This window comes from Argiope bruennichi, chromosome 3, assembly GCF_947563725.1.
Source record: "Argiope bruennichi chromosome 3, qqArgBrue1.1, whole genome shotgun sequence".
Lineage (NCBI taxonomy): Eukaryota > Metazoa > Arthropoda > Arachnida > Araneae > Araneidae > Argiope > Argiope bruennichi.
Genome location: NC_079153.1, coordinates 92,724,735 through 92,740,816, shown reverse-complemented (window position 1 = coordinate 92,740,816; position 16,082 = coordinate 92,724,735). Strand labels below are relative to the sequence as shown.

Here is a 16,082-nt window from a genome sequence, read left to right as displayed (position 1 = left end):
GTATTGGCCAGGAGAATGCTGGCTATAGAGAATTCCTCCATTGTAGGTGTATAGGATTACGGACGACGCTTCTGTGTCGACTGCATTAGTTATCGTTGAAATGAGAATGGTTCTATGGACATTGTTAGGAATATCCCGCAGGAATAGGAATGCAGAGTGTATTGCAACATGAAATGATTCAAAACTGCATTTCACAATTACAACAGCTTTAAAAGACAGATAAAATGAACGTTATTTGTAATTCATATTCGTCTCTACCATAATAAAAATTAATGTGAGTGTACTCTATTGATTAGGTAAAGAAGCTATCAAGATTGGCTCTTATATCTATTGTTAGGTAAGAATGTACATTTCTAAGTAAATTGATTGAAATTTCAATTAAGTAAAAATTAAGCAAAATCGTGGCGTTTTACTGCTATGATTCTGGAACATGTTAATGCCTCAAAATGATTTTTTGGCATCTTAAAATCCCCAAAATTCTCTTTGTCGTGCTGTTATTGTAATAGATGTACGACATTTTCCGTATTTCACTATTTTTTTAAAAAATATCCTATGCTTAATTTTCAACAATAGATCACATTGTTGCTCAAAAATTCAAACCGTTTATGTAACCAAAAATGTAACCGACTGATTTTCTTACTTTTTTTTTGAAAATTAAAGAAAGATTCTGGTAATATAAGGATTCTGGTTATATTTATAGCTTATAAAACAAATAAAAAAGTGCAGTCGCATTACCGAGAAAACTAAAAGATAGATGAACCAGAAATATAGGTACCTTAATTTAATGAGACTTCACACTATAATGATTGTTCATAGGTTCAAAAAACAGTCAAAGGCTATTTAAAAAGCATTGTTTAAAATCTGTCACTATTTTATGCTTAATATTTTATTGGAGGAATCTTTTATATTAAATTATACATAAGAGAGTTCAATGAAAGTAAATGCATTCCAACTTTCGCCAAGCACGTTGGTTACTATAAAAGTTAGATTTACATTGAGATGAAAAAAATCATGGGGTATCTCCCAATAAAATTTTGGACCTCCTGTTGCCTGAAAATGTGTAGCAACTCGACGTAGCATGGATTCAACACGCCTATGGAAATTCTCTGAAGAAAGATTGTGTCATGCTGCTTCTATATATGTTCATAATTGTGAAAGTGCTACTAATGTAAGAACTTATGTACGAACTTATCTCCCGATTATATACTTCAAAAGTTTGATGGTATTCCTGTCGGGCTATCAAGATAGTAAAATCATTCGCCGGAATTTTCCAGAATGGTCTTGAAACTAATTGTGGTCATTGGGTAATTCATTGGTCCAGTAACATGGTACATTGTTATTCACAGAAATTCCCTCATTGTTTGGGTCTATGAAGCTCATGCATGGTTGTAAGTGGTCTTCATTTAACCATGTATAATCAATCATCGATTCAGTTGGATCAGAGGATTCTGTACATTCCATGTAAAAACAGCCCATCATTATGATGCCGCCATCAATTTTCACAATGATGTTGACAACGTGGGTCAACGGCTTCGTTGCATCCGCACCACACTCGAACCCTACCATCAGTTATTACCAATTGATATCGCGACTTATTTGACCAAGTTGAGCTTTTCCAATCCTTTAGGACCCAACCGATATGATCATGAGCCAGGAGATGCGATGCCGTGTCGTTAGTAAAGGCACTCGAATCGGCATTCTGCTGCTATAGCCCATTAAAGCCGCAGCATTACCCTACCGGTCATGTCCTTCGAAACTCTCGCATTGATTCCTGCTGTTATTTCACACAGTGTTGTTTGCATGTTAATAGTGACAATTCTACGCACACGTTGCTGGCTTCGGTCATTAAGTGCGAGTAGTCGGCTACTGCGCTGTCTGCGTTATTACCAATTGATATCGTGACTTATTTGACCAAGTTGAGCTTTTCCAATCCTTTAGGACCCAACCGATATGATCATGAGCCAGGAGATGCGATGCCGTGTCGTTAGTAAAGGCACTCGAATCGGCATTCTGCTGCTATAGCCCATTAAAGCCGCAGCATTACCCTACCGGACATGTCCTTCGAAACTCTCGCATTGATTCCTGCTGTTATTTCACACAGTGTTGTTTGCATGTTAATAGTGACAATTCTACGCACACGTTGCTGGCTTCGGTCATTAAGTGCGAGTAGTCGGCTACTGCGCTGTCTGTTGTCTCTGATTTCTGACTCTGGTTTATACCTGAAATTTGGCCTTTCCGGCACTCGTTTGACATTCTAGATCTCGGAACGTTGAATTCCCAAATGACTTTCGAAATTGAATGCCCCCCTGAGTCTAGCTGCAACTACCATTCTACGTTCAAAGTCTGTTAATTTCCGTTGTGCTGTCATAATCTTGCCAGAAACCTTTCCACAATCATTTGAACCCCTACTAATGAATTGCCTTTTTATGTATGTGGTACTACAGTTATATGTGTATCTTCATACTGCCATCCCATGACTTGTGTCCCCTCAGTTTACTATTGTAACATTTGAAATTTCATGATGTATATTTTTAAAATTTTATCCGTAAATCTGTAAGACTACAATAGAGCTTTCTCACAAAAAATAATAAATAAATAAAAATGAAACCTCGCATTATATGTAAAAAAAATATACACATTTTCTTTTGCAAATTCTGAAAATTTTAAAGGGAAATATGATTGAATATCTAATGGAATAACATTATTAAGCAATAATTACTTTTTTTCTTACTAAGGCATATTTATAATCGATTGTCCAAGAAGATAGGATAATATTTACTGCATCCCTAAATTATATATAAAATATTTTTGGATTTTTGATACCATAGAAATGAATACGGAAACATTTTTTCAATCAGAAATATTCCAAATATTACACACAAAAAATCATAAATTTATGTAAGAATTGGTCTTTGTTTGCCACAATATAACAAAATATATTATCGACCAATATAATCTGCTATCATTTAAAAACATTTTGGCAACTTCTAAAGTTTTTGAAAGAAATTGATTGTACACTGACCTGTAAAAGAGGAGGCATACAACAGCATGGAGCAGGACATTGACCAGATGATAGCCGAAAGGCCTAAGGCCATGGACGGCATAATTCGCTCGAAACGTCAAAACTGTCAGAGGCCGGTACGACTTGTGACTGCCTTCCTGTCATAAATAAATGAAAATTAATTCCAAAACTATTATTTACACAAAAATGAAAATTGTCATTTATTGTTTATTCATTGTTTACGCGATTTCGAGCTTCAAAACCCCCCAACTAAAGTAACATCATGTTCTCACAAAAAGAAATGCCATGTTTGGAAGCTGAATAACGAGCGTTTCCGTCACAATGCGATTTCCGAATGATAAACTATTTACCAATAAATTTTTAAACATATTAATTTATATAGATATTTTATGAAAACAATATTTTTGTAAAAACAAAATGCTATTTCCTAATTTCTGAGATCATAAAACAGTTTCATATTGTATTAATCTTAGAGCAGGAGTCAAATCCTCCAATGTTTCCCACTTGTGAATAAATGAATTGATATTTCCCTATTGGGGGAAAGAGAAATTACTTTTACCGAAACTGTATTAAATACGAGTGAAGTTTTTTGAACATATTATAAAAATTAAATTATTCAAATTTCCTCCGAAAAAAATTACATTCCATGAAAATTACAGCTATGCCATAGTTCTACATCAACCTTTTAAAAACGCATTTGCTGTCAAAGAAGCATACGTAATAATAATGCAATACTGGTAAAAGCTGGTAAAACAAATATAAGATAACGATTAAAAGATGATGATGAAAATTGACATTTATTCCTTATTCATTGCCTACGTGATTTCGAGCTTCAATATTCATTGCCTACGCGATTTCGAGCTTCAATATTCATTGCCTACTCTATTCAAAACCTCCTAAGCAAAACAATATCATGTTCTCACTTTATAATAATGTAAGAAATCAACTGAAAATGATTGTATGTTTTAATTATTTAATATATTTTGAAAGGAACCGATTATTCTTTGCTTTTTTTAAATTTATTGAGGAATCAATATATCTAATTTAATAATGAAACAATTATTCGGTGACATAAAAGAAAACATTTTGTGAAAGTAATTGATGAAATTAAGTGATAATATGTATAATTATACAGTACAGTTGATGGAATGGTATCTATTAAATGTAAATTAATGATTCATTTAGTACTCACAAAATCATTCCTTTTTAAATCCATGTAGTGTTTCTCAAAATCTTCTATCAACTTATTTCTATAATTTTCAACTGTATACCTATAATAAATAGGGCCTGTCGAAATTTTCTGAAAGATAGCCACTTTCAAAGCAAAAACCGGAGAAAAAAATTACATAATTGATATATTAAGAGATGTAGATTTTAAATAAATCTCATTAATGTAATTTCATAATCACAAATCCTTTCTTGTTCTCAAGTACCTATCGAGATGCATTATTTTGAAATAATAAGGAATACTCTTGCTTTTTATAATTAAAATAAAATGTTATTCAATAAAATTGCATAGTCAGCAAATGGCAATTTTCATGTCAGAAACAGCAGGATTAAAGAACTAAAGGCGATTCAGATGGAAGTTTGAAATTTTGTTTGTGACCATAAGAATTTCTTGCGAGACTTTCCTTGGCCATACAGACCATCTGTAAGGTAGCGTATTTCAAATAAATACTGAGAGACGTATTTATAGTCATAGATGCACGATCGATAAAGGCATATATGCTCTGAATATAATTGTATCTAAATCTTCTGAAATTACTAGACCTCATTAGGATGTTTCGAAGAACCTATCTTTAATCCTCCGTTGTTTGCAACAATGAAGGAGTAAAAGCACATATAGAGTATCCTTCACTAGAAGGAAAAAATCACTGAATGGATATTGTTCTTTTGACAAGAAAGTCACATAGGGTAGTTCATTTTACACCATTTGCAATGAAACAAATTTGTAGTCCAAAATACGCGATCGTCATTGTCATTCATTTTCTACATATAAATTTACATGAATCTCCGAAATTACTTCTTATGCCTTCATTTCATCCAAATATTTCTTAGACAGTTTGTGTTTCTTTTCGTACGACAATGAACGAAATGAAATAAATGCAAAACGTACTTCACTTGATAGTGAAAGAAGCACTAAATGGATATATATTTTGACCAAGAGAAGTCACATAGGGTAGATTTTAGCTAACTATTTTACGCCAGATGCTTGGCATATGTTTCATGGATGCGTAATTAATAATGTCGTATGTTTATATAGTTCTTCTTGAATCTGCTGGAATTATTTCCCATGCTTTTATTTAATCGGTACCTTAGACTGTTTTTACTTTTTTCAAACAACAATGAACGAACTGAAAGTAAAGAGCAGAATTCACGTGGTATTGAAGGACCATTGTTTAAATGTTGAATGTTTGATCAAAGGCAGTCATATAGAGCAATTTTTTTTTATTCTATACAAACTTCAACTCATTTGTGATTGGTGAAAATAACTCAAAAAAACCTTCACAAGTAATGGTGTAATTATATTTATCCAGAAGTAACAGAAACATACATTTTTCTCCCACTGAATTGCTTGAAATGCTGATGTTCATTTAGTTCCTTTTAACACCACAGCTATAAGATAAGATAAAATAACAACTTCATTCTGTGCATTGCGAATTTCTTTGAAAATTCAGCATAAAAATTCTAAAGTCTACAGAAAATGCTGCAGGAAATAATAGACTTTTTCTGACTTCAAGCATATATTACACAGCGATGAATCTTACCTTTTTGATGGGCATTCCCCAAAAGTCGTTGAGGAATATGCTGGTGAGAGGTGTGTGTGGCCTTAGATCTCTATTGTCTCGAACAGCCGCAATGTCATCATAAGCAAACCCACAACTCAAAGAATTGCTATAGCAGACGGCAACCAGGGCAGCCAACAATAGCGGACACACACGTTCCAGCTCCATGCCTGAAAATAAACAAAAAGGATTTTTTTAAGAATTTATCCTCTTGAAAATAACTTTTATTTTGCAAAAATTAATCTTAAGATTTTAACCAAGACATGCGCTTCTTATATGAAAAAATATAATTAATTTAATTATCAGTTATGTGGCACGTGAGTTGTAAAAACGAGATACGATCAACGATTGATTTTTAGATAGCATATTGTATATAATATTTATGCCGATAAATAAAATTAGTTAGTAAAAATTAATTTTATGTTAAATAAGCCTTTAAAATACTGCATAAATTTTAAAAAAATATTCTATAGAAAACGGGAGACTTCAATGCGGTATAATTTCTATACATATATTTGCGAACTGTATATTTGGTTTCAGCAAAAAATTGCAATAATCGAGGTTTAATCACTTTCATTTCAAATTAAAGTTCGAATTTCAAAAAAGGTGGCATAAAATTAGGGGAAGACATAGTACAATCAACAGAGAAGTGTAATAATTCTAAAATTGTATGAATTATATAATATCAATATTTGAAACTTAAAAATATTTTTTGAGGAAGTCATTAAAACCAAACTACTTTGGATATTTAATTGAAAATTTTATTGATTACTTATCCAAGCAAACCAAGTATTTATCAAAAGTGGATAGTAAAAGAAATTATTAATTTTTGATTAATTGTTTACATATTTATCTACTTAATTAAATGTGTATATTTTCTGAATCAATTTTGATCTGCAAAAGAGAAAAATGTATCGGCCTTTTCTATTTTGTTTAGAATCAATTACATTTGCTTTAAATCAATAATTCAAAATCTCTGATTACAATGCACAACATCCAATACAATTCAATTTAGCTCCTACGATATTACTAGGTGAATTTAATATATTTTTAATAGATTAATTAATTACTAATTTTGGTCGTTGCTATTTGAAAACCAAATTTCAACTAGCAATCGGGACCGTCGTATATCCATAATAGACACATTATAGCAACTAACTTATAATATCTTTGTTTGTAATTTGAATTCTGTAGTGAAGCCTGGTGATTTGAATAACATTTAGGCCATTTTATTATAGTTTGAACTTGTGAGATCTATCTATCAAATAGCCTTAATGCGATTCCATCAGGAAACGAAATAATTTCTGCCGAATTTTTCTCTAACGACAAAATGTTATGTATTAAATCCATAAATGCAACATAACGAAACCCTTCATTATTGACAGATCAAAGCCTCCCCAAAGAGCAACACCTATAAACACCAATTTTCGGAAAAGTTGCAAGGCACAGCCTTTCACAATGAAATTTTATTTAGAACATGAAAAACAGCTGTGCACAAATTAAGCATAACATTCACCGTCACAAGTGTGTGAAACGACCGCTTTGCATATTAAGATACGATTGTGCAGGCAGTAGAAACTGCTCTATGGTGATGAATGTGTAATCAGCCCAAGATAGGAAACGAATTTTGTGCCTCTTGTTATTGGGTTTCAATGCATCAGTTTACTCAGTGTCAATATACAAAACACTTTTTTTTAACAGTGTTTAAAAATTTCTTTGCTACTGTTTATAAATCGCCTATTATCGTGTTTTTAATGCAATTTTCTCAAAATCTAGACTTTGCAGTGCTCTGATTCTTAAAATTTCTCGTTCTTGCTCTTTTAATTTAAACCCTTTCTAGGGCTGTGGAAGTATGCTTCCCACCAAATTTATCAATCTTTGTATGAAATTATGTAGGTTGGCATAAGTTCTGACAAATTTTTTTAGAAAGACAGAAAATTAGATGCTTTAGTTATTTATCTCAGACAAAATGACGTGTCTTGATTTGTTACTTAATTAATTAATTAATCAAATTAAATTTATCTAATAAGTTAGATTAATCCTTTTTCTTATTCTAATTTCAAGCCTAAAATATTTTAGCATAATATGACTAGAAAATTGTCCCTTTAAATGATTAAGAAACAGCGCTAGTTTACGTGGCTATTGTGGGACATCCTTATAAATGGCGTCACAAACTTAAGACAATATTTTAATTTGCCCCCATTCGTGCAGTAAAGTGTTGGCAATCCTATTAGACATCTGATAGTTTAGAGTTATTAAAAATGGAGCGTAACACGATAGAACAATGTGTTTTCATTGTTGAGAAATATTGCAAAAATAATGAGTCTAGCGATCACAGTTAATTTGAGAATTGGCCTCCTAGATCATGCGATTTTGCACCACTGAATTTCTTTTTATAGGGTTATTTGAAGTTAAAGGTTTATTCCAGCAAGTCCGCAAGTATACGTGCATTAAAGGTGGAAATTCAACGTTGCAACGGCGAGATTCAGTCACATTTATGCAAAATGGTTACGCAAAATTTCGACAAAAGAGTGCACATGTGCCAGCAACGCCGTGGAAGCTATTTGTCCATTGTGTTATTCCATTCAAAATCCTATCCTGTGCGCTTTACAATTCAATAAAAATATAACAATTTAAAGAAAAAAAACTGTGTTTTTAATTTAATTCAAATCTTGTGTTTACACGTTCTTCTATCGTGTAACGCTCCATTTTTACTAACCCTAAACTATCAGCTGCCAAACGTTTTTTTTAATAGGGTTTCTAACACTTTACTGCACGAATTGTGGCAAATGCTGCGTCAATTTTGGGACACAATTAAGCAGATTTAAGCGACCTCTATGCAATTTTATCGAATCATTCAGGAGCTTTAATAATTTCTGACTAAGAGTCGAAAATCCAACCTTAATTGAAAAATAATATTAACAATGTCTTAAATTGTTTTGATAAATAATATAGAATAAAATATATTTGTTACATATTCAAATACGAATCTTCTAATAAGTAAAAAAGATTCCCAATGTTATTAAAATTTAAAGAAACCTTAATATTTCGAATAACTTCCACACCATTTCTAAATTTTAATTTTATAAAGAATATTAGGCTGAAATATTTTGATATTAAAAAGTTTATTAACGTATTATGATTTTTTTGTTTAAATCTTTATATTACCTGATAATTCTTGGGATTTAAAAAAAAAATGTTTTACGAAATTTCATATGCTGCAACTTTGACTGAAATATCTTTACAAAATTTAATAACTCACTAGTAGCAGATAAAGAATTACTTGTTCAGAATTTTTTTCTGAATTCAACATACAGCAACTATATTTTTTTCGTTGGGATAATTGAATATTACTATCAGAAAATAACTAATAGCAAAATAACATTTTAGACACAAATGCATGCAATTACTGTAAACTATTCAACAATTTACAAAAATTAATAGCATTGTTTTTCTATTTTGCAACTGATTGAAATATCTGTTTCGGTTTTTGGTGATATCTACACAACCCTTGATATACTTCATAATAATGATTCAAAAATTTATCACATATGCTCGTTTTACAATGGTAGGCAACATGTACTCATTTATAAATTTATATGAGCAGGCAGTGAAATTGCTTTACAGAAATCTACTAATATATCAAATTATTATTATATTTGGTATGTGCTTGAATTACTTGAAAGTCCTGAAAAGTTCGCATTTACCGATAATAACATTTTAATTTAGCTACTGCCACCATTAGTTCTAGAATTATGAGAGGAACTCAGAAATTCTCTAGACTGAAATGATATAAATGATGAATTTTGCAACAGGAAACTGTTTTTGTTTATAAATATTGTAACATATATTGTTGGAACGTTTTATGTTTTCTTGTCTAAAACAATCACAAAAGCGAAAAAAAAACAGGTCGATAAACGAGATTTGTGAATTCAATCAAGTTCAGAGAAAAAACAATTCCCCTCTCTACATCCTGATAAAATTGCTTATTCGTTCAATCACCCCACGCTGGACCCCCCCCCCTCGTGGAAATTACAGCGACGATTGAAGGTCAATTTCCTCTTTTACCAGTCCAAATTCCCATCGGGGCACACATCTCGCCTATCTGTGTCTATCCAATCTTCCAATTCCGGAGAGAATTTTACTTCTTCCTCATTTCGAGTCGCAACCAGAAAGAAAGAAGTCAGTCGCTTGACGTCTACTGGGAAGGACGACACACACCATTCCGAATAAATGGAGGGCACAGAAGTTAAAAAGAAAAGAAGGAAGAAATTCGGATTTATCCATTACCAGTGGATTTCCGAGTCGGATTTGGAAAGCAGGCAACCCCATTACGTCCACAAATGACAGGCTTACGGCAAGGAAGACCCCCCCCCCCTTTCTTGCCATAAAGGCGAATTGCGAAGATTTTGCCTGCTATGGCCGATCGATTAGACGACAGAACGCATCATCCACTGGGTATGTGTGTGCTCTCTGCATGCGAGTCGGTTTTCTCGTGTTCTGGTTAGCTGTCGACGGAAATGGAATGGTCAGTTGTAGGTCAGACGCTTCGAGGATAGATGAATTTTCAAAAGCTTTGCAGGATTTTGTAAGTTACGTTCTCGACCTCAAAGTGCTTACTAAATTGAATTTACTGATAGAATTTCAATTTTGGATATCCTAGCCAGAAAATGTATGATTTTCTATATCATATAAAAGAACAATATGCAGAAAAATGATAAAAAATATATTATTTTCAATTTAAAACCTATTTTTTTATATATTATTGTAAACAAAAAATGCTGAATTTCTCATTCTAATATTTTTTTTGATTGAATTTTTTCCTCATATTCCTTTTATTATATTTCTATTTTTTATACTACCTTTAAAGTGTCATCTCAAATATCACCTTTAAAATAATAGATATCCGTAACTTTTATAGAAGCTAATATGCCTAATAAAATGTTAGATAGAACATTGTATATAAAACAAAACTTCGTATGATTTGAAATAAATATTTAAAAATAATAACATCGATTTTAATGGAAATAAAAGATATTTAATTTTAGATTATAAAGAGAGAAAGATTTATTTTTCATCTTACATCTCTTCGGAAATTAATCTGTACGACATTCTTGAATATTTTATTACAATAAAAAGAATGAAATTCTAATTTTAAAAGATGATTTTTTTTTTATTCTCAATGCTGCAAAGTAATGCAAGGAAATTGAGTATTATATTTTATAAAATAAGAATACTCCGATTAAATAGTATTCACTTCCTGTATTATTTAAGGATTTCAAGAAAAGAAAATATTACTTTTGATTTGTTTCTTCAAACACAATTAATTCTATTCCTTCTATCGTTTGCAACTCAATATTTTCTCATTAAGATATTATTTTTAAACTACACATATGCAGTGCTACTTTAATTATTATTATTATTATTTCCTGATGATTTAAAAATAGCATGTTTACAATACACACCTGAGATCAGTTATAGTTTAATGAAAGCTGAAGGAAAATTTAATCATCACTGCTTTTTTAATCGATCACCATTAAGAAATAAGAAAGACGCAGTTTTTCAATTGTGTTATTAAAAATGATATTTAATGATAATAATGTTTATTTAAAACATAATATATAATAACATATATAAAACATAATAAAATTTATAATTATATTTCTATCAAATTAAATATTGCATTTTAAATAGACTTGTATACAGTGGATTTTAAAATTGATTCAATTTCTGAAATTAAATTTCGCTTGATGAATTATTGCAGTTAATACAATATTCACCGAAATTAAATGCACCACAGAAAATAGTAATTGATTCCCAGTTGAATAATAGCGTCAAATCATCATTAGCATTTTTTTCTATTGTGTTTTCAATACCCACTTTTTCCTTGTGTTGATATCAAAGACTCACAACGCAAATTAATTTCTGAATAGTTGTCAAAATGATAAGCATCAGAAAATAGATTTAAAAAAACTCCATGAAATAATGCCTGATATTACTTTATTCCACATTCTTTGCCATTTAACCGGAGTTATGAAGTAATTTTAGCCGACCCTTATTGACTACTCAACTTTTAAGCAAAAATATACTTCTGTTCGATGAATCTTCACAAATTTGTAATCTATTTAAGGCAGATATGTTACATTTTAAATGTGTGTTACGTTTTTAACAAGAATCGTTTTATACTTTAAAATTTCACTGAATTTAATATGATTTTACAATTTGGAGGGAGACATCCTATTAATTTTTTCATATTGCAACGAAGCTAGCCACATGTCACCGTGGCTCGTTGATAAGACATCAGACTGCGGGCAAAGAGATTGCTGGTTCAATCCTCACCAAATAAATTTGTATTTATTTCTTTTCCTTTCAGCTCTTCCAGAAGTTTCTGGAATATTCCATTATTATAATTTCCTCAGAATCGTTGTACGTCATTTCCTCTTCAGTTAGTTCTAGGAATGTTCTAGAACATTCTATATCTGTATATAAGAGTTTGCTTTATAGTAACCGAGGTCTTTGGTTTACTTAGAATAAACTAATATTGTTCTACGAGTGTTCTCTTCCTTAAGCCTATAAACGTGACAATATTTTTCAAAGATATCAGTATTTTTTATATCGAAATTTGAAATTACAACTTCACTTTTCATATGAAATTTATGATTTTCAAATTTTTACTTCATACGTGAAGTAACGCAAAAGGATTTCGGCACAGTATATCCAAGAAAAAGATATTCCAAGTTCTTTTTCTAGGACAAGATCTTTTTCTAGGACAAGATTTTTTTCTAGGGAGGGGTGCACCAAGAAAAAATCACATCCATCCATCCATCAAATCGAACGCTTATCAACAACACCCTTGCCAATGCCAACTAAAAGAACACATCGTAAAAAAAGTTAATCGTCGACAAAAAGTCTTTGTAAGGTTAAGCAACATGATCTATTAACTGAAATGATGGCTTATCAAGATTTATTTAGTATTCCTATTTATTTATTTCAATTTTTGACATGAATTTTAATAATATGATTGAGGATTAATCAGATTTATCCTGACCTTACTTTTGCTTAAAAACATACAAAGACATATTTTCTTTCAGAGTTCGCCAAGACGAAACTTTTTATTTTGCTATTCTAGTAATAGCAATAGACAAAATCTTCTTTGCGATTTTTTTTACATGAAAAAAAACTGTCTTACAAAACTATTTTAACCAAGTAAAACCTATCAAAAATTCTTTAATCCTAGGATTATATTTAAAAACACCAAAGACAAAAATTACGAAATTGCGATGCGGTAGTCACACCATTATTACCTTTTTTTCTAACCCAAAATGCCTCCCATTCTCATGAATGCAAGAAGGTGGATTAAATCCAAAACTTTTCCCTCTCATCCCATTAAGTCCTTCTGGCGCCTTTTCCGGGATTAGCCAAAATGATATCCTTTAATCGACCTCTTTGACAATATTCAAGGTGTGTCGCACCATCGTAACCATTACCAGTTTTCTTCCTTAATGACTTGTAAATGAGAGACTCGATTACCATTTTGCGATAGTCAGCGACTTTGACTTAAGCCGTTCCAGGGATTTGCGAGCGGTGGGGTTTAATCGCGTGGAAATTTTACTGGGATTATAAGGTAACGCGAGATGGGATGCGATACCTTTTTACATTTTTTTTTGTAAGAAAGGGCAAAATTTTGGGTGCTTAATATGCCTAGTATCGGATGGCTGTGTTTCATTGAAGGATTAGAATGAGTTAGCGGGTTTATAAAAAACATTAGCCTTTTATTTCGGAAAGTTTTGTCGGAAATTGGTTTAAAAGTCATAAAGCACAAGAAATATGAAATTAGCTTGGATCTGAAGCAGTTTAATTTACAGATTATTATATTTGTAATTATAACCAACAGTTGTTTCACTAAACATTTTAATTTGCTTGTACTCTTGTGGTAGAATTTAAAAAAAATAACTTTAGACTTTATAGCCTCGAAAAGCAATCTTTATATAAATAATAAGAGCAAATATTTTTAAGGAAATAATAAAAACAGCCTCTCTGCATTGGCTTCAAATCATAACAGACAAGGTGTAATTATTAATCACATATTGTAGTAGTTGCATTATTCTATCTTCCCTTTTGGATAATAGATGGCGTTATTAGGTACGCATCCCATAGTTCATTGCGATTATAAATAATGAGATGAGCAAGTTCTGAACAAGACAAGTCGTGCGCGCTGTAATGTCTTGTCTTTTTGTGTTTGTTTGTTTGTTTGTTTGAAGTGCACATACATCCTCTTCCCGAAAATAAACTCTTTCTTCCACTCTTCCGTCCTCTTTCTTCCACTTCAAGGATCATAATGATCTTCATTCCACCACAATAGATTTTAAACATGCTGGAACAATTTTTATTATAAACCATTGATTACCATCATTTTAAACTCTGGTGACAAAAATCAAGTAATAAAAATGTCTTGCTCAATGGTTTCTTCAATATACGTAATATTGCACATTAACAAAAATATTATAGGTCTTCAAACCCTGTATGCAATCTTTATAGCAAACATGCTGAGAATTAATTTTGAAGTATTTTATGAATATGAATATTCCAACACTTATTTAAATGTAATATTTTCGTTCACAAGGCAACTATATTGTTTTCGTAAAATAATATAATAAATCATGTGCGCACATACGTTAAATGTTGAAATGAGCTTTAAGCATCTGCAATACTAGAAGCTTCTATGATGTTTTAAATGAGCATGCTTCTAATTAGTAAATTCACGGAACTGAATGCTAACTCCATTAGCATAATTAAAATTTAAGTACTTAACAGCTGGAATAAGAGACTACTTCCTCTAACTGTCAGCATCTAGTTCCATATTTTTAGAAATAATTAATGAGGAGGTTAATAGAGAAAGGAATAAATTATGAAAATAATGAAATAGAGTTATAAATGTGAAATTAATTTATATGGATGTAAATTTTAGTAATGCAATTTCATGCAGAAGTCTTTCATAATTTACTGACATTATATGAATTGATTTATCTGTATATTTGAGATTATTCTGCGTATGAAATACTATCTTTCAATTAAATTTATGAAAGGTTTAAGTTTTCGTTTATTATTTGCATTTCATTTTTTTAAATAAATAATGAGGCTCATAGAGAGGACAATGACGCATTTAAACTGAAAAAAATGAATTTTGTTTAAAGGCATTATTCAAATCTCTAGTAATTTTGTTTTCCCTTTAAACTATTTTTGATAAGTTTGGTTTGGTTTGGTTTTGGTTTTGTTATATTAACGTACCGTTTGAAGCAACACTTGGGCTATTTTGGGACGGACCTCGTAATTTCGAACCACGGTCAGATGACGAGGACGACACCTGAGCTGGCACCCCCTCTCCACACCACACCAGCGGGAGGACGTTTGGTCAGGACGGATTTAATGTGCAACAGACCCCCTTACACGACGGTTCATCGGTAGAATCGGGTCTCGAACCTGAAACTCTCTGGTTCCGAAGCCGAGACCTTACCACCAGGCCACCGTGGCCCTCAATTTTTGATAAGATTAACAAATAATAAGTTTATGGTGAAAAATTTGTTTTCAGTAGCATTTTTTAAACTTTTTTTTTTATTTTCTCATATATGAAATATGCAAAGAATATATTAAAATCGTTAAAAAATTCAAACTCAAAATTAGTAGGACATTCAGGTTTGAGATCTTCTCAAGTAAGGAAAACATATTTTTCGAATTATTTCTGCCTATCTCTCTGTGAATACGATAGTTTAAAAACGCTTTGAATTAGATGGCTAAGATTTACTTAGAAATTTAAAAAGGTAATTAAAAGCCCGCTATCAGATTTTCAACGTAATCCATTCATAGGCTTGTTAACTGGCTGTACGCATTCAAGCAAACACGATAACTAAAGAACAAAGAAAACAAGATGGATATAATTTGGACTGTAAATTGATCATCTAAAGTGTAGATTTGTATCAGATTTGGAGCCAAATGCGCCAAAGAGTGAATTATCTGTCGTTCTGCAATTTTACAAGCATCTGAATGCAATAACTTAATATGTAATTTTATAATTACAATCGTATTATTATTCTTTGTCAAAATTAGGTTTCAATAGGTCTTTAAAAATGTGTCCAAAAATAGTTTTCAGTTTTCTTTTGCATGTGTGTTAACCACAATACAGCGGTTCATTGCCAAAGATCTCACTCAATTAATCTTTTTCGTAACTATTATTCTGTGACAGGCGGTCAATCATACATCTGACTCTCCGACCCGCC

General features: G+C 31.4%; 1 protein-coding gene across 1 annotated transcript in view; it reads right to left on the bottom strand.

Annotated features, from left to right (window-relative positions):
• LOC129963973 (protein O-mannosyl-transferase Tmtc3-like) overlaps positions 1-16,082 on the bottom strand; it is a 334,865-nt gene that overhangs the window by 153,357 nt on the left and 165,426 nt on the right. Inside the window, exons 3-4 of the mRNA XM_056078611.1 lie at positions 5,791-5,978; positions 3,023-3,159 (exon numbers count right to left, since the gene is read on the bottom strand). Coding sequence (XP_055934586.1) covers positions 3,023-3,159; positions 5,791-5,976 — 323 coding nt within the window. The 5' untranslated portion in view covers positions 5,977-5,978. The remainder of the gene's footprint in view (positions 1-3,022; positions 3,160-5,790; positions 5,979-16,082) is intronic.